A 21,627-nucleotide genomic window follows, 5' to 3' on the forward strand; every position below is an offset into this window, starting at 1 on the left:
TCTGGAGATCCGGAGAGAAGACCAAGATGTCGTCCAGGTATACCACCATGCAGGAGTAGAGAAGGTCACCGAAGATATCATTGACCAACTCTTGAAAGACGGCGGGAGCATTACAGAGACCGAAGGGCATTACGAGGTATTCATAGTGGAAGTCCCGGGTGTTGAATGCCGTCTACCATTCATCCCCCTGACGGATACGAACCAGGTTATAGGCCTCACGGAGATCCAGCTTGGTGAAGATTCTAGCACCCCTCAGACGATCAAATAATTCAGGAATGAGCGGAAGGGGGTATTTATTCTTCACCGTGACCTGGTTAAGGCCTCTATAGTCTATGAAGGGACGGAGTGAGCCGTCCTTCTTTTTAACGAAGAAGAAGCCTGCTCCCGCCGGGGAGGTAGATTTCCGGATAAATCCCCGGGCCAGGTTCTCCTCGATATATTCAGACATGGACCGGGTCTCAGCAGCGGACAAAGGGTAGATACGCCCTTGGGGCGGAGTAGCGCCAGGTACCAAGTCGATAGGGCAATCGTATGGTCTATGAGGAGGTAATGTCTCTGCTTCCTTTTTATTAAAGACATCAACATAAGACCAATAGGGTACCGGCAGGCCGGGTAGATTGGCTGGGGGAGGAGAAGGACGGGCAGGATGAACGGGAACTAAACAAGTCTTATGGCAGTCCTGTCTCCAGCGAAGGACTTCTCCAGTCTGCCAATCAATCACGGGTGCATGTCCCTGGAGCCAAGGTAGGCCAAGCAAAAGAGCATGAGAGAGTCCAGGTAGAACATGGAAGAAGATGCTCTCAGAGTGCAGCATTCCCACCTGCAGAGTTATGGGTTCGGTGATAAGTTGGATGGGATGCGGTAAGAGACCCCCATCCACGGAGGTGACAGATAAGGGTTCAGCCAGAGGTTTGGAGGGAATGTGGTATTTCTCTACCAGGGACTGAGAAATGAGATTTCCGGCAGCTCCAGAATCAAGTTGAGCTAGTTCAAAGTAACGGTTCTCCCTGCAGATGATAGAGACCGACAGCATCAGAGAAGGAGAGGATTTATTCTTGTCTAGGACGACCTTTCTGAGCGATCCTAGACACAGGCGTTTCCCGACCTCTCCGGGCAGGAACGGATCCGGTGCTCCTTACTGCCACAGTAGAAGCAGCTCCCCTCGGCACGGCGTGACTCTTGACGGGTTTTGACCATCTTGGTCTGGTCGACCTGCATAGGCTTGGGTGAGTGCGCCTGGGGAGTAACAGAGGAAGTGACGGGATTCTGGAAGGTAGGAGCAAGGCGAGGAAACCTCCTCTCACGGGTGACCTCTTTGGTACGCTCCTGGAACCGGATGTCAATCCGGGTGGCAAGTGTTATTAAGTCGCCGAGAGTGGTAGGAATTTCCCGACCGGCAAGTTCATGTTTAATTTGACCGGACAGACCCTCCCAGAAGACGGACACCAGGGCGTCGTTATCCCAGGCAAGCTCCGAAGCAAGGGTACGGAACCGTATGGCATATTGGCCCACGGTGAGACTCCCTTGACGGAGGCGTAGCAGAGATGAGGCGGATGAGGTCTTTCGTCCTGGTTCGTCGAAGACTTTCCGGAAAGCCATGAGAAAGGCTGGCAGGTTGGACACCAGGGGGTCTCCTCTCTCCCATAGAGGATTTAGCCAAGCCAAGCCTCCCCAGTGAGATGGGACATGATGAAGGCCACTTTGGCTCGGTCGGTGGAAAACTGGTGTGCCAAAAGTTCGAAGTGCAGGGTGCACTGGTTAATGAAGCCCCGTGCCTGACCGGGATCTCCACTAAAATGAGGCGGGGCGGAAAGGCGGGGACCGGGAAGGGATGCCATGGTATTGATGGGCAGCGACGCTGCCGGGGTAGGAGTCGTGCGACTGGAAGCAGGTCCCGAAGAGGTAGTCAGTGTGTCCAGGCGGGAGTTAACACTACGCAGGTGGCTCAGGATGGACTCCTGTTGGGACCTCTGACGGGATAGTTCATGGCATAGGTCCGAGAGCGAGGGAGCTTGGGTGCCACCGGGTTCCATGGCCCGAGCAAACTGTAACGGGTCTGGGAGGTGGAACCTCTGAGCTACTATACAAAGGGGCAGTCCTTGTAAGGAAGCGGGTGGCTCCCAGGGAAGGCGGGCAGGTAGACACGGCAAGTGACAGGAACAGTCTCTGGGCAGAAGGGCAGGTGGTCTCGGCAAGTGATGGGGAAAGTCTCTCTAGACAGGCAGGTGGTCACGGCAAGTGACGGCAAAGCCTCCAGGTAGGCTAGCAGGCGGGTAGCGCTCCCAGGTGAGTGGGTAAGAGTCTCTCGGCTGGCTGGCAGGTGGTCACGGCAAGTGACGGCAGAGCCTCCAGGTAGGCTAGCAGGCGGATAGCAGGTGAGCGCTCCCAGGTGAGCGGGTAGGAGTCTCTCGGCTGGCTGGCAGGTGGTCACGGCAAGTGACGGCAGAGCCTCCAGGTAGGCTAGCAGGCGGATAGCAGGTGAGCTCTCCCAGGTGAGCGGGTAAGAGTCTCTCGGCTGGCTGGCAGGTGGTCTCAGACAGGTATCAGGAAGGTATCAGGCAGGTATCAGGCAGGTGCCTCCTGATCCACAGGCGGACTGGTCCATAGACAGACTGGCGGATGCTGGTAGACAGACTGTCGGACCGCAGGGAATGCAAGCAAGTAGACAGAGCTGGAAAACAGAGTGGCAACGGGACCTGAGTGCTGAAGCAGAGGTGAAAGGCTTGCAACAACTTTGCTCGGGCACCTCCATTTTGGAGGAGGTGCCTTATATATGGGAGCTCCACCGGCAATTGGCCGGGGACTCCTTAGAACGGCGCGCGCGGCCCCTTTAAGAGAGAGGGAGCGCGCGCGCCCTAAGCACAGTGCCCGGGAAGCGGCAGCGCGGGAGGAGGACGCCGAGGACGGAGCAGGGAGGTGAGGGGAATGGCGTCTCTGCCTAGCAGGAGGCAGCGACGCCGATGCTACAGAATTAATCTAGATTTTTCTAAATTTAGGAACCAACCTAGTCTTTGTAGGATAGAAATTGTTACCTGAAGGTGGGCTTCGCATTGCGCAAAGGAGTCCCCCACTATCAGGAAATCATCGAGGTACGGGATTATTAAAATATCTTTTTCTCTTATGTGGGCCATCACTTCTGCCACCAGTTTAGTAAAAACTCTTGGGGCTATAGCTAATCCAAAGGGAAGGGCGGTGTACTGGTAGTGTTTTATCACCCCTTTGATTTTGATGACTAATCTTAAATACTTTTGATAATCCTTATGAATGGGGACATGGTAGTAGGCGTCTTTTAGATCCAGGACAACCATAAAACAGTGGGGAAAAAGCTATTTTATTATTGTTTTTATCGATTCCATTTTGAAGGTGTCTATTCTAAGAAACCTATTTAAAGATTTTAAATTTATGATAGTCCTGAAACACCCATCCGGCTTGGGAACCAAGAAGAGTGAGGAGTAGAATCCGTCTCCCTCTTCTGTTTTCGGAACCTCAATCAAGACGTTTTTCTTTGTTAGGTCTTGTATTTCCGATATGAGGGCAGCCTGCCGCTCTGGGGAGGAACTAGAGGGAACAATTACAAATCTCCTGTAAGGAAGGGTTTGGAACTGAAATTTAAGACCAAATCTAATTAGGCCCAAAACCCAACCGCTATGTTAGATACGTTCCCAAGCCGGAAAAAACAATGACAATCCCCCCCCCCCACCCTGGGTGGATTGTGGTTCCCCTGGCTTCCGCTCATCTCTGGAAGAAGAACCAAAGAGTAGGCCTCTACCTTTGCGACCCCTTTCCTCGAATTTCTCCTGTTCTCTAAAGAATCGCCTACGGACAAACTTCTTTCTCCGAAAGGATCTTTTAAAAGAGGGTAGAGGTACAGATGGAAAGCCCTTCTTAGGATCTCCTGCTTTTTCCAACAGATCATCCATAGTCTGGCCAAAAAGATATTCACCCTCACAAGGAATTGTACAGAGTCTAGACTTTGTTTGTACATCTCCCGGCCAGCATTTTAGCCAAAGGGCTCGCCGAGCAGCATTTGAAAGAGCTGACGATTTTGCTGCTAGTCTGACAGAGTCCGCAGATGCGTCAGCAAGAAAGGCCGCTGCACCCTGGACTAGGGGGAGAGAAGAAATGATCTCCTTCCTGGGGACACCTTCTTTCAATTGGTTGTCCAGCTGTTCAAGCCAGACCATCAGGGCCCTGGATGTGCAGGTGGCAGCCACTGCTGATTTCAGGGCTCCTGTAGTTGTCTCCCAGGTACCTTTCAAAAAGGTATCTGCTCGTCTGTCCAGGGGGTCTCTTAAAGCTCCCATGTCGTCGAAGGGGAGGGAAGCCTTTTTTGAAGCTTTGGCAATGGCTACATCAAGCCTTGGAGCCTTTGACCAGGAGGAGCATGCGGAATCAAACAGATATCTCCTTTTGAAAGAGGGAGGGATGCTGCCCTTTCTGTCCGGCTTCTGCCATTCTCTTTCAATAAGATCCTTCATTTTTGTGTTCATGGGAAAGGATCTTTTCTTTCTTTGACCTAAACCTCCAAACATAACATCTTCCCGGGACTTCTCTGGTTTAGCATCCACAATGCCCATAGTAGAACGGACAGCTTTCACTAAGGCATCCACCTCATTTAAAGGGAAGCATTGTCTCTCAGATTCGCTATCAGAGGAGGATAGGGAAGAGGAAGAAATGTCCGAGATGTCGGCGTCTGAGCCCGGTCGAGGGTCCTGAGGGGAATGCCTGACCTCAGAATTCTCACGCAAGGCCTTGCCTACTTCTTCTTTAATTAAGGTTTTAAGGCCTAAAGAAAACCCTGGGGTCTCTTCCACCATCACCTTGTCAATACAAGGCTGGCACAGTTTTTTAGTATATGCATCAGGGAGCGGGCTGCAGCATAGGGTACATTCTTTATGCCTTGCTTTAAAAGTACATTTCTTGCTCTGAAAAAAATTCCATAGACAGAGAAGAAAAAAGAGGAGCAATTAGTAGAACTTTCACGGAGAGTCCACTTACCCCCTGGCATATGCGGTACCGTAGAAGCAGAGGAATCCTTCTTAACCGGCGGAGGATCACGCCGAACGACAGGACCTTCCTTCCTGCTCTTAGCGGTAAACTTCTTAGTAGAACGGCTGGACCCGGTTCGGGAACGACGTTGTACCGCCTGTTGGGGTGGGGTGGGGGGGGGGTAGTCTTACCCGCATGCGGCCTCCATCCACACATACAGCGGACCATCCAGCTCCAGTGAGGGGATGTCACACTGGCCGCAACGCGCACGGAGGTGCCCCAATGAGCCCTGCCGTGGCGTCTCCAGGAAGAAGAGGACCGACCAGGGGAGGAACCTCATCGCTCCAGGTACCCTGTCTATCCCTCTGGGCAAGAGACCACTCCAATAATCCTCCAGCAGGAACCTGATAGGTCTCCCATCATGGACAGGAAACCTAAACTGAGGCGGGAGAGAGGTGCCACCCTTTTTAACCTGTAGGTTTCCTGTCCATGATGGGCGGATCCTCTCTGGTGGTGCTGTCATGGGAGTACGAATAAAAACTAGCTCCGCCTTTGCTCCAGTGTGTTGCTGCCTGCTTATGATTGGTCAGCATCATACAGGGAGAAGAAGTACACACCCCCAGTAAAAAAATATCTAGTAACACCCACTTGGACTTAACAAAAGTTAACTCATTAGCTGACAAATACTTTGCTAATATCTCTGCAATGGACGGGTGAAATTTAAAAAACAAAACAAAACCATGGTATGCTATTATATATGTATCTATATTATATTATATTATATATCTGTCTGGAGACATAATTGTGTTAAAGGCTTTAATAAGAAACCCAGGAGTGCTTTTGTCACTGACCGCTGACTTATCACCAACCTCAGTTTTGTGCTGAAATGAAGTTGCCACTTTCTTGAGAATTTCTACAGCTTCGGTGTAAGACATTCTGGAAAGGAGAAATAAGAAAAAAAGTAAGAAATGAGCCGTGGTGTACAATCGTCACCTGACGGGGACAGGGAAAGGACACACTGGGAGTTGTAGCGCCGCCACACAACATATGAACACTGTGTATAACCTGGTCCTTAAAGGAGTTTTCTGTGTCTGCATCGTGTCTTCTGCTCCGGACACAGCTAAAGTGTATGTGATCTATACCTACCCCCAGGGCCGGTATCAGGGTAGTTGCTGTCCCCTAGAGGCCCAAAAGTGTAAATATTATTAAATTCTTACACAATAAAACTATTCTTCATCATTTGCTCCAGCCGGTCCTGGTGAAGTAGGAAAAAAAAAAAAATGAAATTAGTCAAAATGCATCAAAAATCATAAAAAAAAAAGATAAATAGATTTGTTTCCATATAAACTATACATAATAAGGATTAAGGCAGCTGAACTTGCAACCATTTGATCGCCTATACTTAGGACTGCAGTATTGCAGTATATAGCGTAATCACGGCAGGTGGCTGAGCTTCATATGAGTACCAATATAGCGGGCGAAGAGACCTTCAGCAGGCTGCCCCGAACTGCCATAGTAAGGTTGGGAGAATGGGAGTCTATACATGAGCACAGCAGCAAGCAGGCCATTTAAACGCCGGCATCAGTGATTGATAGCAGCAGCTAAATGGTTAACAGCAGCAGCTAAATGGTTAACAGCAGCAACTCGAGTCTTCCGGTCCAAACAAAATAGTCAGGTTACCTCACGTGTTCCGGCTCAGGAACTGCATTACACGGCCCGAACCCTGCTTGTAAAGTTGCTCTAATAGCTGTCGTTTAACCCCTTAAATGATAAAGTCAATCTCCTGACAGGGGCATTTAATTGGAAAAATCACAGTGTGGTGTCCAATCAGGCGTCAATTCCCCAGGATGCGATTTCGGGGAGGTGATGGACTGCTATGGTAGCCGCCATTTTGGTACGCCTATGAAGCCCAGGCATAGAATAAGTCTATTCACTCTATAGGATTCACAGGAGGAACGTGCAGTGTGAACAGGCAGCTGATCACCCGACGAATGAGCAAAACGCTCATTCACTGGGTGAAATTATGTTTCGGTTCTCACACACACACAAAAAAAAAAAATATTCTCGGCAGCGCATAGTCCTGTGTAAAGAAGACTCGTGCTGCCGAGAACAATGCTCTACATGTGTTTCTGCAGCGTTTTTACCTGCAGCTTATTTTTTTTTTCTATTCATTTTCAATTGGTTAAAAAAACGCTGCAAAAACACTGAAAAAAATGACTGCAGATTTGAAAAAAAAAGTAAGGAAAAAACAATGCAGCGAATGAAGGAGATGAGTGAAATCTGATGCCACTGTAAAATAAAAAAGCTGCAAAAATGGCACATGTGAACATAGCCTCTGACTTCACACTTACTTGCTGTCCCGGGGACACATGCTTAAAGAAAAGGTTCATGTCTTCGGGGCAGGCGGACAGCAACGCTGCAGTCGTGTCTTTAAATAGATTCTCCATAACCTAAAAGAAGAAAGAAGGATGACGGAAATACAGCGATCTACTAAATCAACCCCCTCTGAAGGACCATACAGGGGGCAGCGGAGTCACATGACACGACCCCTCTCCGCACCCCCGGAAGGACCATACAGGAGGCAGCGGAGTCACATGACACGGCCCCCCTCCACACCCCCAGAAGGACCATACAGGGGGCAGCGGAGTCACATGACACGACCCCTCTCCGCACCCCCGGAAGGACCATACAGGGGGCAGCGGAGTCACATGACACGGCCCCCCTCCACACCCCCGGAAGGACCATACAGGAGGCAGCGGAGTCACATGACACGGCCCCCCTCCACACCCCCAGAAGGACCATACAGGGGGCAGCGGAGTCACATGACACGGCCCCTCTCCGCACCCCCAGAAGGACCATACACGGGGGCAGCGGAGTCACATGACACGGCCCCTCTCCGCACCCCCAGAAGGACCATACAGGGGGCAGCGGAGCCACATGACACAGCCCCTCTCCGCACCCCCAGAAGGACCATACAGGGGGCAGCGGAGTCACATGACACGGCCCCTCTCCGAACCCCCAGAAGGACCATACAGGGGGCAGCGGAGTCACATGACACGGCCCCTCTCCGCACCCCCAGAAGGACCATACACGGGGCAGCAGAGTCACATGACACGGCCCCTCTCCGCACCCCCAGAAGGACCATACAGGGGGCAGCGGAGTCACATGACACGGCCCCTCTCCGCACCCCCAGAAGGACCATACACGGGGGCAGCGGAGTCACATGACACGGCCCCTCTCCGCACCCCCAGAAGGACCATACAGGGGGCAGCGGAGCCACATGACACGGCCCCTCTCCGCACCCCCAGAAGGACCATTCAGGGGGCAGCGGAATCACATGACACGGCCCCTCTATGCACCCCCAGAAGGACCATTCAGGGGGCAGCAGAGTCACATGACATGGCCCCTCTCCGCACCCCCAGAAGGACCATACAGGGGGCAGCGGAGTCACATGACACGGCCCCTCTCCGCACCCCCAGAAGGACCAAACAGGGGGCAGCGGAGTCACATGACACGGCCTCTCTCCACACCCCCAGAAGGACCAAACAGGGGGCAGCGGAGTCACATGACATGGCCCCTCTCCGCACCCCCAGAAGGACCATACACGGGGGCAGCGGAGTCACATGACACGGCCCCTCTCCGCACCCCCAGAAGGACCATACAGGGGGCAGCGGAGCCACATGACACGGCCCCTCTCCGCACCCCCAGAAGGACCATACAGGGGGCAGCGGAATCACATGACACAGCCCCTCTCCGCACCCCCAGAAGGACCATACAGGGGGCAGCGGAGTCACATGACACGGCCCCTCTCCGAACCCCCAGAAGGACCATACAGGGGGCAGCGGAGTCACATGACACGCCCCCTCTCCGCACCCCCAGAAGGACCATACAGGGGGCAGCGGAGTCACATGACACGGCCCCTCTCCGCACCCCCAGAAGGACCATACACGGGGCAGCAGAGTCACATGACACGGCCCCTCTCCGCACCCCCAGAAGGACCATACAGGGGGCAGCGGAGTCACATGACACGGCCCCTCTCCGCACCCCCAGAAGGACCATACACGGGGGCAGCGGAGTCACATGACACGGCCCCTCTCCGCACCCCCAGAAGGACCATACAGGGGGCAGCGGAGCCACATGAAACGGCCCCTCTCCGCACCCCCAGAAGGACCATACAGGGGGCAGCGGAGTCACATGACACGGCCCCTCTCCGAACCCCCAGAAGGACCATACAGGGGGCAGCGGAGTCACATGACACGGCCCCTCTCCGCACCCCCAGAAGGACCATACACGGGGCAGCAGAGTCACATGACACGGCCCCTCTCCGCACCCCCAGAAGGACCATACAGGGGGCAGCGGAGTCACATGACACGGCCCCTCTCCGCACCCCCAGAAGGACCATACACGGGGGCAGCGGAGTCACATGACACGGCCCCTCTCCGCACCCCCAGAAGGACCATTCAGGGGGCAGCGGAATCACATGACACGGCCCCTCTATGCACCCCCAGAAGGACCATTCAGGGGGCAGCAGAGTCACATGACATGGCCCCTCTCCGCACCCCCAGAAGGACCATACAGGGGGCAGCGGAGTCACATGACACGGCCCCTCTCCGCACCCCCAGAAGGACCATACAGGGGGCAGCGGAGTCACATGACATGGCCCCTCTCCGCACCCCCAGAAGGACCATACACGGGGGCAGCGGAGTCACATGACACGGCCCCTCTCCGCACCCCCAGAAGGACCATACAGGGGGCAGCGGAGCCACATGACACGGCCCCTCTCCGCACCCCCAGAAGGACCATACAGGGGGCAGCGGAGTCACATGACACGGCCCCTCTCCGCACCCCCAGAAGGACCATACAGGGGGCAGCGGAGTCACATGGCACGGCCCCTCTCCGCACCTACCTGCATTATATCCTCCAGGGTTTCGGTGAAGGAGATTTCCGCTTCCACCATGTAGAACTCGGCCAGATGTCTCCGACTCTGTGAATTCTCGGCTCGAAACGTGGGGCCGAAGGTGAAGACTTTCTGGAACCCCCTGAAAGAAAAATAAAAAGTAAAGTTATCAATAAAACAAGCCAACTGTATGATCCCCGGGGGTCCGATCTATAGGACCCCCCAAGTGTACGCGTCCCAGGTTTACAGGAAAGAGGTGAATATAACAGGTGCCCTGAGATGGAGTCAGGGGTCACATTGGGGGGCCTGGAAGGTTTGGCAGCTTTACCCTGACATGATCTCCAGGTGCAGCTGTCCGGACACGGTAAGGAACGCAGGAACCCCGAAAAACCCGCCGTCACCCTGCGGTCCGCTGTGTCTGCCGGGGGCCTATGGGAAATGAGAAAATCAGTAACTGGGACAGTGCTCCCTCTAGTGGAGAAATATCAGTATCGTTGCTCACTCCTCCTAAAAAGGCTATGAAGTGGCTGATAACAGAGAATAAAAGATTGTTGAAAAGATCCACCTCTAAAGCAAATGCAGAAAAAAAAGACCCTTTAAATGCCTCCCACTCGCTGAAGTCCCAAACTTACCTCCACCTGGAAGAGTTCTCCAGCGCCCTCGCAGTCGTTAGAGGTAATTATGGGGGTGTGGATGTGAACGAATCCATTACTCTATTGCCGGAGAGAAGATAATTACACATGGTGGAGCATTACGGTGACGGTACTGATACACGAGGATAATGCACGATTCACGGAGAAATTTTCCTTATACTCTGGCGCCCTCATGTGGTGATAGAGTAAATAACAGCTCAGAAAAACAGAAAAAAATGGGTAATATAATCAAAAAGGCAGCCTTTACCGCTCTCCTGCGAATTGTCACCAAGCTTTCCCAGAATTAGGAAAAAATAAAAAATACCCAAAAAATTTAAAAATACAACCCCTTTAATAAGAAGAAACTGAATTATGACTGCAAAAATCAAACAAAAAGCAGCTCCACCTAGTGGCGACATTGCATAATGCTGCTAATTATAAAAGGGGGAATTTGCTTTAAGGCCGTGTTCACAAGAAGCTGCCGCAGTGCATTTTTTTTTCTGCCACGACCATGACAAAAATGCACTTTTTAACCCCTTAAATGCCCTGGTTAAGGACCATGGCATTAAAGGTGTCTGCTAAAAAATACAAATTTGCAAATAATTTTGATTGAAATATTCTGGGTACGCCGCTTCCATGCAGAGCTATGTGACTCCATTGTTACATTCAGACTCAGACCCTGTAGGCAGCAGGAGAGGGAAGGACTGATACGTGATGCAGAATCAGACTACGCAGAGTTCTGTTTGTAGTCTGTAACCGTGGAGACACCTAGTTCTGCACAGCAGCTGCATACACAAAACGGAAGGGATGGAAGATTTAAACAGGAACACCCGACATAACACCCCGGACCGAAGGAGAAACATCCAAACCTTAAAGAAGTGGTGTATGGCCGCCGTGGCTTCGCTGCGGACCCTGAGTAAGGAGCTGAATGCGTTTGCCCTGCAGCGGAGGTGAGGAAACTGCCGCACGTACTCTGGAGGGTGATGCTCTTTTACTTTTAAGGGAAAATCCTGCAAAAAAAACAAAACAAAAAACAATGAAGTAACACAGATATTTCACATCAATATCTGCAGCTGTGAGAGGGGGGAGAGAGCTGCACCGCCGCATGGTCGCAGCACGGAAACTCACACATCGCCTGCAGCATCAGTGACTGCGTCTCCTCCTACCTGAGAGTCACAGTCTCCTAATACACGAATCTGCTCGGCCTTCAGCTCCACATTCTGTTTCTTGCTGGGACTCTTCACCAACGACCCGCAGATCTCCACCGAACTGCCGAAACTGACGGCACTGAGCAAAGAACAGACGTCAGGAGTAAATAGTGAGCGCAGCTCTGGAGGATAATACAGGATGTAACTCAGGATCAGTAATGTAATGTATGTACACAGTGACTGCACCAGCAGAATAGTGAGTGCAGCTCTGGAGTATAATACAGGATGTAACTCAGGATCAGTAATGTAATGTATGTGTAGCACCCTGAGGATTCGGCTGCTACAGGAGTATTGCACCTCAACCCAGAGGTGTGATATTCCACTCCCGGGTAAGGATGGAGTGTGGAACTGAGCTCAGATAGACTGCATGCACTACATACATCCCATTCCAGAGGAGCAGGCCGACGGCACTCCCACTTAGAAATGTGCAGGTGCGACCGAGCCTGTTCCTGGCTGGAGTGGGAGGGGGGAGGAACATCCCATGTAGTGTAGGGGCAGATAGGGGGAGCAGTCTGGGTAGTGGTAGGAGCTCATTGGGTGCTGGTCACCTGAGCTCACACATAGAGGGATATATAAGGAGGGCACCAACTAGGATCAGGGTCAGACGCAGAGAGCCTGTCAGACGCAGAGGAGCCTGTCAGATGAGGAGGAGCGGAAGCTGGCAGAGGAGCAGCTGAAAGAAAGAGAGGCCCTGAAGAGAGAGAGTGGAGTGAAGAAAGACCCAGAGGGGGGACAAAGAAGGGACCCAAGAACCCAAATAAGAACACCGGGTGAGGAGTCAGCAAGAGGGTACCGGAACCCAAGCTGGTGGGGGCAAAGACATTCCCCAGCCAGAGACCGGAGACCGTGGGCAGTGTCTGTCACGGTCACCCACTACATTCACCCTGAAGGCACACCACAGGAAGGGTCAGGGAACCTAAGGCCAAAGGTTGCCCAACAGAAGGCCCGAGGGAGCTGGACTTAGGTGAATCACTGGTGGGGACGGCTGAAGAAAGGACAGAGGGAGAGCTCAGGGCCACGCTCCGGACTTGTTTGGGGGTTGGCCGGATCCAGGACCTGGTGGACGCAGCACGGCTCGGGAGGTCACTTGGAGCTAGAGTGACCAGGAACATCTGCAGTAAGTAAAGACCCTTAACTGCACTACCCGAGTCTGTCATCATTACCGGCTGCACCGCACCACCACAACCCCCATCCTCTGCGCCTGTCCCCTCTGAGGCTATACCCCTCCCGTTGGGGGTTATCCCACCAAGCTGCGCATCCACCATCAGCCTCAGCGGACCCTGCTGCAGCGGCGGCCACAGTGACCGCATCACAACGGGTGGCGTAGTCGACACAACGAACTTTAATAACATCAGTAAAGACTGCCACATCACCCTGAGCTTGACGCCCTGGGCACGGGACCGGGTCACAGCCGCTCGGAGACTACAACCCCCCATCTGATCCGGTGCCGGGTATTCCCCTCAAAAAGGAATATGTCCCAGGGGGCGCGTCAACTTTGGCGTAGTCGGCAGGATTACGTGCCCGCAACACCCGGGTACTGCGTGCCTGAAGAAAAGTGCAAGTTTACCTCAGAAAGAAGTCTCCCGCCGGTTCCGGAGGGTCCACGCCATCGGACTCCATCACCAGTCGTTTCCCGCCGATTGTCCGCCATTTCCAGCTTGTTCCCGCCATCTGCAGAGTTTCCCGCCACTGGGAAGCGATTCCCGCCAAAACCGCAGATTTCCCGCCTTGGAAGAGCAGCGGACGCCATTATGGGCGTGCTAAAGGAGGGCAAGAGGCCACCTCCCATCGTGGGCCAGGACAGAAAATGGCGCCAAAAGTGGAAACCGCCCCCACCAACAGAGACTGTGATGCTGGAGGTGTCTGTCAGCGTGAAAGAACTACCCCTGGAGCTGACAGTCACCGAGTTGCCCCGGGACCGCCCTCGAAGTGGGAGGAGACGAAAGAGAAGAGAAAAGATGGGTGTCGCTTGGAGCAGTCTAGAACGAGCGCACCCGGAGGCAAGGTGTCCAGAGCGAGAGCACCCGGAGTCGAGAAGAGGAAGAGTAGACCCGGGAATGGAGCGGCAGCAGAGCAGCACCGGCCCGCTGGCCAGGAGCCTGCAGAAGGAAGAAGGAGGAGAGCAGAGCAGCACCGGCCCGCTGGCCAGGAGCCTGCCGGAAGCAGAGCAGAGCAGCACCGACCCGATGGTCAGGAGCCTGCTGGAGTCAACAACCCCGCTAGGCTTAGCGGAGATCCTGGCGCAGCTTCCCCGAGATCGGGAGTGCGCGCGGAGTGCCCTGGAGGGCCTCGCGGGAAGGATGGCCCGAGTGCAGAGGGAGATCCTGGCGGAGTGGGGCCGGGAGATGGCCCAGCAAGCTGGAACCCGTCCACGGAACCCGCTCCCTTGGAAGAAGACACCGACTGCCTCTGCGGATGACGCGGGAGGACCCAAGGCCGGAGACGGCGCAGAAGAGGGAGCGAGACGCATGGCAGCAGGTAAGGGGGACGCCTATACCCCATACCGGAAGACCACCCACCTGCCCCAGCTCCCCGTCGCAGAGCCCGAAAGTCCCCCGGCTGTACCCGAGACCGCCATGACACCGCCACCGACTAGGCCCCGACCGGAAGCCGCCGTCGCGACCCCAGTGACGTCACGCGTCGTGACCCGGAGCGTGGCGAAGGAAGGGAAGCCTCCGGCCTGGTCGCAAGGCCTAGCGTTTCCGGGCGCCGCATCCCCAGCAGAGCCATCTACCTCCGCGGAGCCTCCGGCCTGGTCGCAAGGCCAGGTGGCCCAGGGTGCCGCCGTGTTAACAGTTCCATTTACCTTCCAGATGCCCCAGGCCTGGCCGCAAGGCCTGGGCAACCTGGGCGCCCCCACCATCGCGCCCGCACCCGTAACATCAAGGGTGCCAAGTCTGGGAGAGGACCCCTTCAGCCAGCTAGCGTGGCCGGACGGGCGGCCCTTCATCTGGCCCAAAGAATTCTTGGAACTGGAGCGACAAAAGAAGTTAGGTCCCCTGTGTGAGCCCCTGATCCCGGCTCCAAAGCCCGTGACTCGGGTCTCGCCTCCACTCGAGGAAGCCCAGTTCGTGTGGGACCCCACGGGAGAAGATTTGATGGGGTTCACCGGAGAGACTCGGGCAGCTGCAGCAGAGCGTACCGAGTGTTGCCGTCAACAGCTGGCAGAGTTCAAGAGAGAGCGGGAGGAGAGGCGGGCCAGAGAGCAATGGGCCCGGACCCGCAGCGCGGAGCAAAAGAGTCGGACCAGAAGGGACCCCTATGCAGCAGATCGTCCCCGTACCATCGGGACGGTAATAAAGTTTAATGCGCAGCATGGGTGGGGCTTCATAAAGGACCGGAACACCATGGGTGACGTCTTCGTTACCCGACGGGATGTCGAGTCTCACCTGCCAGAGGGTCACAAAGGCCGTGACCTCTACGTCGGTGACGAGGTAACGTTCACCCGGCACAAGTGTGCCAAGGGACCTTACGCCCTCCACGTGCATCGCCTGACAGAGGAGGAGTTGCGGTGTAGGGAGGAGGAGCCAGAAGACCCGGACGGGTTCAAGGCTAGAAGGTACTATGACTGAGATAGTACAAAGGACTGTAAATAGTTACCCGTCGGGGTACCCAAGTAACCGTGGCTGCTTTAAAGTTTAGTCCCCGTTGGGACCAGTGAACAGTTTAACCCGTGTGTCCCCTACCCAAACCAGGCTGAGGACTGTGAGCAGCCATCCCATTCCCTTTACTTGGCCGGGGACTGAGAACGGCCAAAACTTCCCTGTACATAGTTGCGCTTCCTAAGGCGCCCCCTACTGGTTTTATGAGAAACTGCTTATCAAAAGACTGTCGCACTTTACCTGGTCACGAGTTGCACGGTGACCAGAGGAGGAAGAAAGAAAGAGACGACGAGAATGTTATAATGATGTCTATATGAAAAAGTTATATATATATAATATTTTATATGTTTTATATGTTTATAAAAATTTGTATGTTTTGGTGTTTTTGTCTTTGCAGCCCGAGGACGTGCTGTGGTTTACCAGGGGGGAATGTAGCACCCTGAGGATTCGGCTGCTACAGGAGTATTGCACCTCAACCCAGAGGTGTGATATTCCACTCCCGGGTAAGGATGGAGTGTGGAACTGAGCTCAGATAGACTGCATGCACTACATACATCCCATTCCAGAGGAGCAGGCCGACGGCACTCCCACTTAGAAATGTGCAGGTGCGACCGAGCCTGTTCCTGGCTGGAGTGGGAGGGGGGAGGAACATCCCATGTAGTGTAGGGGCAGATAGGGGGAGCAGTCTGGGTAGTGGTAGGAGCTCATTGGGTGCTGGTCACCTGAGCTCACACATAGAGGGATATATAAGGAGGGCACCAACTAGGATCAGGGTCAGACGCAGAGAGCCTGTCAGACGCAGAGGAGCCTGTCAGATGAGGAGGAGCGGAAGCTGGCAGAGGAGCAGCTGAAAGAAAGAGAGGCCCTGAAGAGAGAGAGTGGAGTGAAGAAAGACCCAGAGGGGGGACAAAGAAGGGACCCAAGAACCCAAATAAGAACACCGGGTGAGGAGTCAGCAAGAGGGTACCGGAACCCAAGCTGGTGGGGGCAAAGACATTCCCCAGCCAGAGACCGGAGACCGTGGGCAGTGTCTGTCACGGTCACCCACTACATTCACCCTGAAGGCACACCACAGGAAGGGTCAGGGAACCTAAGGCCAAAGGTTGCCCAACAGAAGGCCCGAGGGAGCTGGACTTAGGTGAATCACTGGTGGGGACGGCTGAAGAAAGGACAGAGGGAGAGCTCAGGGCCACGCTCCGGACTTGTTTGGGGGTTGGCCGGATCCAGGACCTGGTGGACGCAGCACGGCTCGGGAGGTCACTTGGAGCTAGAGTGACCAGGAACATCTGCAGTAAGTAAAGACCCTTAACTGCACTACCCGAGTCTGTCATCATTACCGGCTGCACCGCACCACCACAACCCCCATCCTCTGCGCCTGTCCCCTCTGAGGCTATACCCCTCCCGTTGGGGGTTATCCCACCAAGCTGCGCATCCACCATCAGCCTCAGCGGACCCTGCTGCAGCGGCGGCCACAGTGACCGCATCACAACGGGTGGCGTAGTCGACACAACGAACTTTAATAACATCAGTAAAGACTGCCACATCACCCTGAGCTTGACGCCCTGGGCACGGGACCGGGTCACAGCCGCTCGGAGACTACAACCCCCCATCTGATCCGGTGCCGGGTATTCCCCTCAAAAAGGAATATGTCCCAGGGGGCGCGTCATATGTACACAGTGACTGCAGCAGAATAGTGAGTGCAGCTCTGGAGTATAATACAGGATGTAACTCAGGATCAGTACAGGATCGGTAATGTAATGTATGTACATAGTGACTGCACCAGCAGAATAGTGAGTGCAGCTCTGGAGTATAATACAGGATGTAACTCAGGATCAGTAATGTAATGTATGTACACAGTGACTGCAGCAGAATAGTGAGTGTAGCTCTGGAGTATAATACAGGATGTAACTCCGGATCAGTAATGTAATGTAATGTACAGTACAGACCAAAAGTTTGGACGCACCTTCTCATTTAAAGATTTTTCTGTATTTTCATGACTTTGAAAATTGTACATTCGCACTGAAGGCATCAAAACTATGAATTAACACATGTGGAATTATATACTTAACAAAAAAGTGTGAAACAACTGAAAATATGTCTTATATTCTAGGTTCTTCAAAGTAGCCACCTTTTGCTTTGATGACTGCTTTGCACACTCTTGGCATTCTCTTGATGAGCTTCAAGAGGTAGTCACCGGAAATGGTCTTCCAACAATCTTGAAGGAGTTCCCAGAGATGCTTAGCACTTGTTGGCCCTTTTGCCTTCACTCTGCGGTCCAGCTCACCCCAAACCATCTCGATTGGGTTCAGGTATGGTGACTGTGGAGGCCAGGTCATCTGGCGTAGCACCCCATCACTCTCCTTCTTGGTCAAATAGCCCTTACACAGCCTGGAGGTGTGCTTGGGGTCATTGTCCTGTTGAAAAATAAATGATGGTCCAACTAAACGCAAACCGGATGGAATAGCATGCCGCTGCAAGATGCTGTGGTAGCCATGCTGGTTCAGTATGCCGTCAATTCTGAATAAATCCCCAACAGTGTCACCAGCAAAGCCCCCCCACACCATCACACCTCCTCCTCCATGCTTCACGGTGGGAACCAGGCATGTAGAGTCCATCCGTTCATCTTTTCTGCGTCGCACAAAGACACGGTGGTTGGAATCAAAGATCTCAAATTTGGACTCCTCAGACCAAAGCACAGATTTCCACTGGTCTAATGTCCATTCCTTGTGTTCTTTAGCCCAAACAAGTCTCTTCTGCTTGTTGCCTGTCCTTAGCAGTGGTTTCCTAGCAGCTATTTTACCATGAAGGCCCGCTGCACAAAGTCTCCTCTTAACAGTTGTTGAAGAGATGTGTCTGCTGCTAGAACTCTGTGTGGCATTGACCTGGTCTCTAATCTGAGCTGCTGTTAACCTGCGATTTCTGAGGCTGGTGACTCAGATAAACTTATCCTCAGAAGCAGAGGTGACTCTTGGTCTTCCTTTCCTGGGGCGGTCCTCATGTGAGCCAGTTTCTTTGTAGCGCTAGATGGTTTTTGCAACTGCACTTGGGGACACTTTCAAAGTTTTCCTAATTTTTCGGACTGACTGACCTTCATTTCTTAAAGTAATGATGGGCACTCGTTTTTCTTTACTTAGCTGCTTTTTTCTTGCCATAATACAAATTCTAACAGTCTATTCAGTAGGACTATCAGCTGTGTATCCACCTGACTTCTGCACAACACAACTGATGGTCCCAACCCCACTTATAAGGCAAGAAATCCCACTTATTAAACCTGACAGGGCACACCTGTGAAGTGAAGACCATTTCCGGTGACTACCTCTTGAAGCTCATCAAGAGAATGCCAAGAGTGTGCAAAGCAGTCATCAAAGCAAAAGGTGGCTACTTTGAAGAACCTAGAATGTAAGACATATTTTCAGTTGTTTCACACTTTTTTGTTAAGTATATAATTCCACATGTGTTAATTCATAGTTTTGATGCCTTCAGTGTGAATGTCCAATTTTCATAGTTATGAAAATACAGAAAAATCTTTAAATGAGAAGGTGTGTCCAAACTTTTGGTCTGTACTGTATGTACACAGCGACTGCACAAGCAGAATAGTGAGTGCAGCTCTGGGGTATAATACAGGATGTAACTCAGGATCAGTAATGTATGTACACAGTGACTACACCAGCAGAATAGTGAGTGCAGCTCTGAAGTATAATACAGGATGTAACTCAGGATCAGTACAGGATCAGTAATGTAATGTATGTACACAGTGACTGCACCAGCAGAATAGTGAGTGCAGCTCTGGAGTATAATACAGGAGGTAACTCAGGATCAGTAATGTATGTACACAGTGACTACACCAGCAGAATAGTGAGTGCAGCTCTGAAGTATAATACAGGATGTAACTCAGGATCAGTGCAGGATCAGTAATGTAATGTATGTACACAGTGACTCCACCAGCAGCATACTGGGTGCAGCTCTGATCAGCTGCTAGTCAGTGTGGTGATTGCAGGTGTGGTGGCTGCAGATCCTGCTGTGTGCTCCTGATCTCTGAGAAACCAACACCTCTCCACCTGGGGACCTGCTCTCTCTTACCTAGGGAGGGAGCGGGTTTCTGGGATGAGTGAAGGAGCCAAGTCCCAGGCTTCTGCTTCCCGAACCAGGCCGGCGGGGGGCAGAAGAAACCAGCAACCGGCCTGCACATCAGAGGACTCGGGGGTGAGACGCTCCACCAGGAGTCGCAGCAATGTGGCTCCTACTCCCCCCGGGATTGTGGAGACCCCTAGAAGCCGCAAGGCTTCCAGCATGGAGGAAAAGCCTGACAGTGGTGTGCATGATGGCGCTCCTTCCGGAGGAAAGCTGAGTGCTCACGGAGGTGAGGCCGACCTCCCTGAGGGGGGTTGGGCGCTGCAGGGACCCCGGGAGTCTGTGTCCACCTATGCCTCCCGGGTCATGATCCACCTCCGTGAGTATGAAGATGCCAGTAAGCTGATCAGGAGACTTCGGGAGGAGCTGCGCTGCACAAGCGCAAAAGCTGCAGGGGCCTCCAAACCAAGGAAGGCCAAGCTCCAAGCCGAGGTAAAGCGACTGACCAGCGAGATTCACCTGCTGGTACTTAGGAAAGCCACCATCAGAGAGCAGAGTGGTCCATTCAAAGAAAAACTTATAAATGAAGACCGCTTCAGAGAAATGGCTGATACCAGAGAGCAAAGGCAGATGGGGCTGCAGCCTGAGAGCCAGGTGGATGATGAGAGTGATGATGACCAGCAGGAAGCCCCACCTGGCAGCCTGCAAAGTCACCCGCAGGCCACGTGCAGCAAGCTCCCTGCAGGACAGGCGACAGTGACATCCGGTCGCAGTTCTGCCGGCTCTGGGGAGGACAGTGACAGCAGCGGCCAGGGAGGGGCGCTAATGGCTGAGATTAAGCTCCTGGAGTCCCCAGTGTGCCTCCAAAACTTCCATCTTGGTGACGATCTACCAGAAGAGGCACCTGGGGACCACAAAAAGGCAAAGAAGACCAAGCCAAAGCTGCAGGAAGCGGTAAGCTATGTCTATGCCCCCCTCCCTGTACCCCCTGAGTCGGCGGCAGGCTCAGCTCGCTGTATAAGCCCCGTTGACCAGCCCAGCCCGGATTCTGCTGTGGATCCGGTGCAAAGGCGCGGGGAGATTACAGAGCGCGGTAGTGAGGCGCAGAGCTCGGTCTCTGCTTGTAGTAGCGGGGACGCAGCAGGAGGTGCATCAGCCGAGAGGCTGGACAGTGAGGGCGGCCCGGCGGCGGGCGTTCGGTCAGGCCACGATGCTGTGGTGCGCTCCTCAGTGGGAGGGGGGAGCAGCCCGGTGTCGGGGGCAGCTCCGGTAGCCTCGGCGCCTCTGAATGCTGTTGCCGCTGATCACTTAGTTGAGAAGCGGCAGCAGTGTGAGGGGGTTGTCGGAGCTGAGCGTTCTGGTCCTCCCACGAAAGTGCTATTTTGTGTTGGCGTCGCTGGTCCGGAAGATCCTGATGCTAAAGATCAGCGGCGCCTAACTGCAGCTAAAGATCAGCGGCACATTATTCCGAATGCCAAACAGCGGAAATTACCGACCGATGATGTGGAGGGCACACATAAGACCAGGGGTGAGGTCGCCTCCAGTTCCATGGAGGTGACTGAGCCCCTTGTGCCTGATGCGGAGGTCAAAATATCATCCGCCATTGTTACTGGTCCAGCAGGAATGAATGTGGTGGTGGAGGTGAATGAGGATAATTCATTGTCTAGTGGTGTGGTTGCTGGTTTGGTGGAGGGTGAGATGGAGGTGGGTAATGGTGATGCTGTTGGGGCTGATGTGGTCACTGGTCCGGTTACCCCCCCGGGGGTGGCAACACCTGTCCAGAGTTATGCCAGTGTCACCTCCGGGGCAAATAGGCCATCCTCCTCGTCTCCGGGCTTTGGGGACGGCATGTTGCAACGGCGCCTTCTGGAGGCTCTAAAGAAGGGGGAGAGATCACTAATGGTAGAGGGTCGAGAGGTTGATCTATCCTTCTGGATAGAGAGGCATGGCTTCGGGGCCTTCTGAGAGCAAAAAGGGGGGGAATACAGTGTGGACCCTCCCAACAGCCGGGCCAGGCAGTGTGCGTAGGAATGTGGTCCGTCTTCGGTGGAGGGGCAGTGATGCATGTCCTCCAAGGTCTAAAGTTGTGGAGCTCCTGCTGAGGATGGGCTTCAAGGAGATTGACATCTACGCCTTGATACATCCCTATTCCACGCCTGAGTTTGATGTCAGCTTTGTTCGGCCGGAGGGGCTTGAGCTCTTCTGGGCGAATTATGAGTTGGCAAAAA

At 53.6% G+C, this 21,627-nt stretch overlaps 1 protein-coding gene across 2 annotated transcripts in view; it reads right to left on the reverse strand.

The window, feature by feature from the left end:
- Positions 1–21,627, reverse strand: part of NARS2 (asparaginyl-tRNA synthetase 2, mitochondrial) — a 67,410-nt gene that overhangs the window by 29,644 nt on the left and 16,139 nt on the right. For both annotated transcript variants that reach the window (XM_073661687.1, XM_073661688.1), the window contains exons 4-11: positions 11,685–11,805; positions 11,388–11,528; positions 10,519–10,599; positions 10,215–10,315; positions 9,896–10,028; positions 7,341–7,439; positions 6,207–6,244; positions 5,859–5,925 (exon numbers count right to left, since the gene is read on the reverse strand). In XM_073661687.1, the coding sequence (XP_073517788.1) occupies positions 5,859–5,925; positions 6,207–6,244; positions 7,341–7,439; positions 9,896–10,028; positions 10,215–10,315; positions 10,519–10,599; positions 11,388–11,528; positions 11,685–11,805 (781 nt within the window). The remainder of the gene's footprint in view (positions 1–5,858; positions 5,926–6,206; positions 6,245–7,340; positions 7,440–9,895; positions 10,029–10,214; positions 10,316–10,518; positions 10,600–11,387; positions 11,529–11,684; positions 11,806–21,627) is intronic.

The sequence above is a fragment of the Phyllobates terribilis genome, unplaced genomic scaffold (assembly GCF_046119375.1).
Source record: "Phyllobates terribilis strain yellow unplaced genomic scaffold, ASM4611937v1 Scaffold_2__4_contigs__length_985480577, whole genome shotgun sequence".
In the NCBI taxonomy this organism is placed as follows: domain Eukaryota; kingdom Metazoa; phylum Chordata; class Amphibia; order Anura; family Dendrobatidae; genus Phyllobates; species Phyllobates terribilis.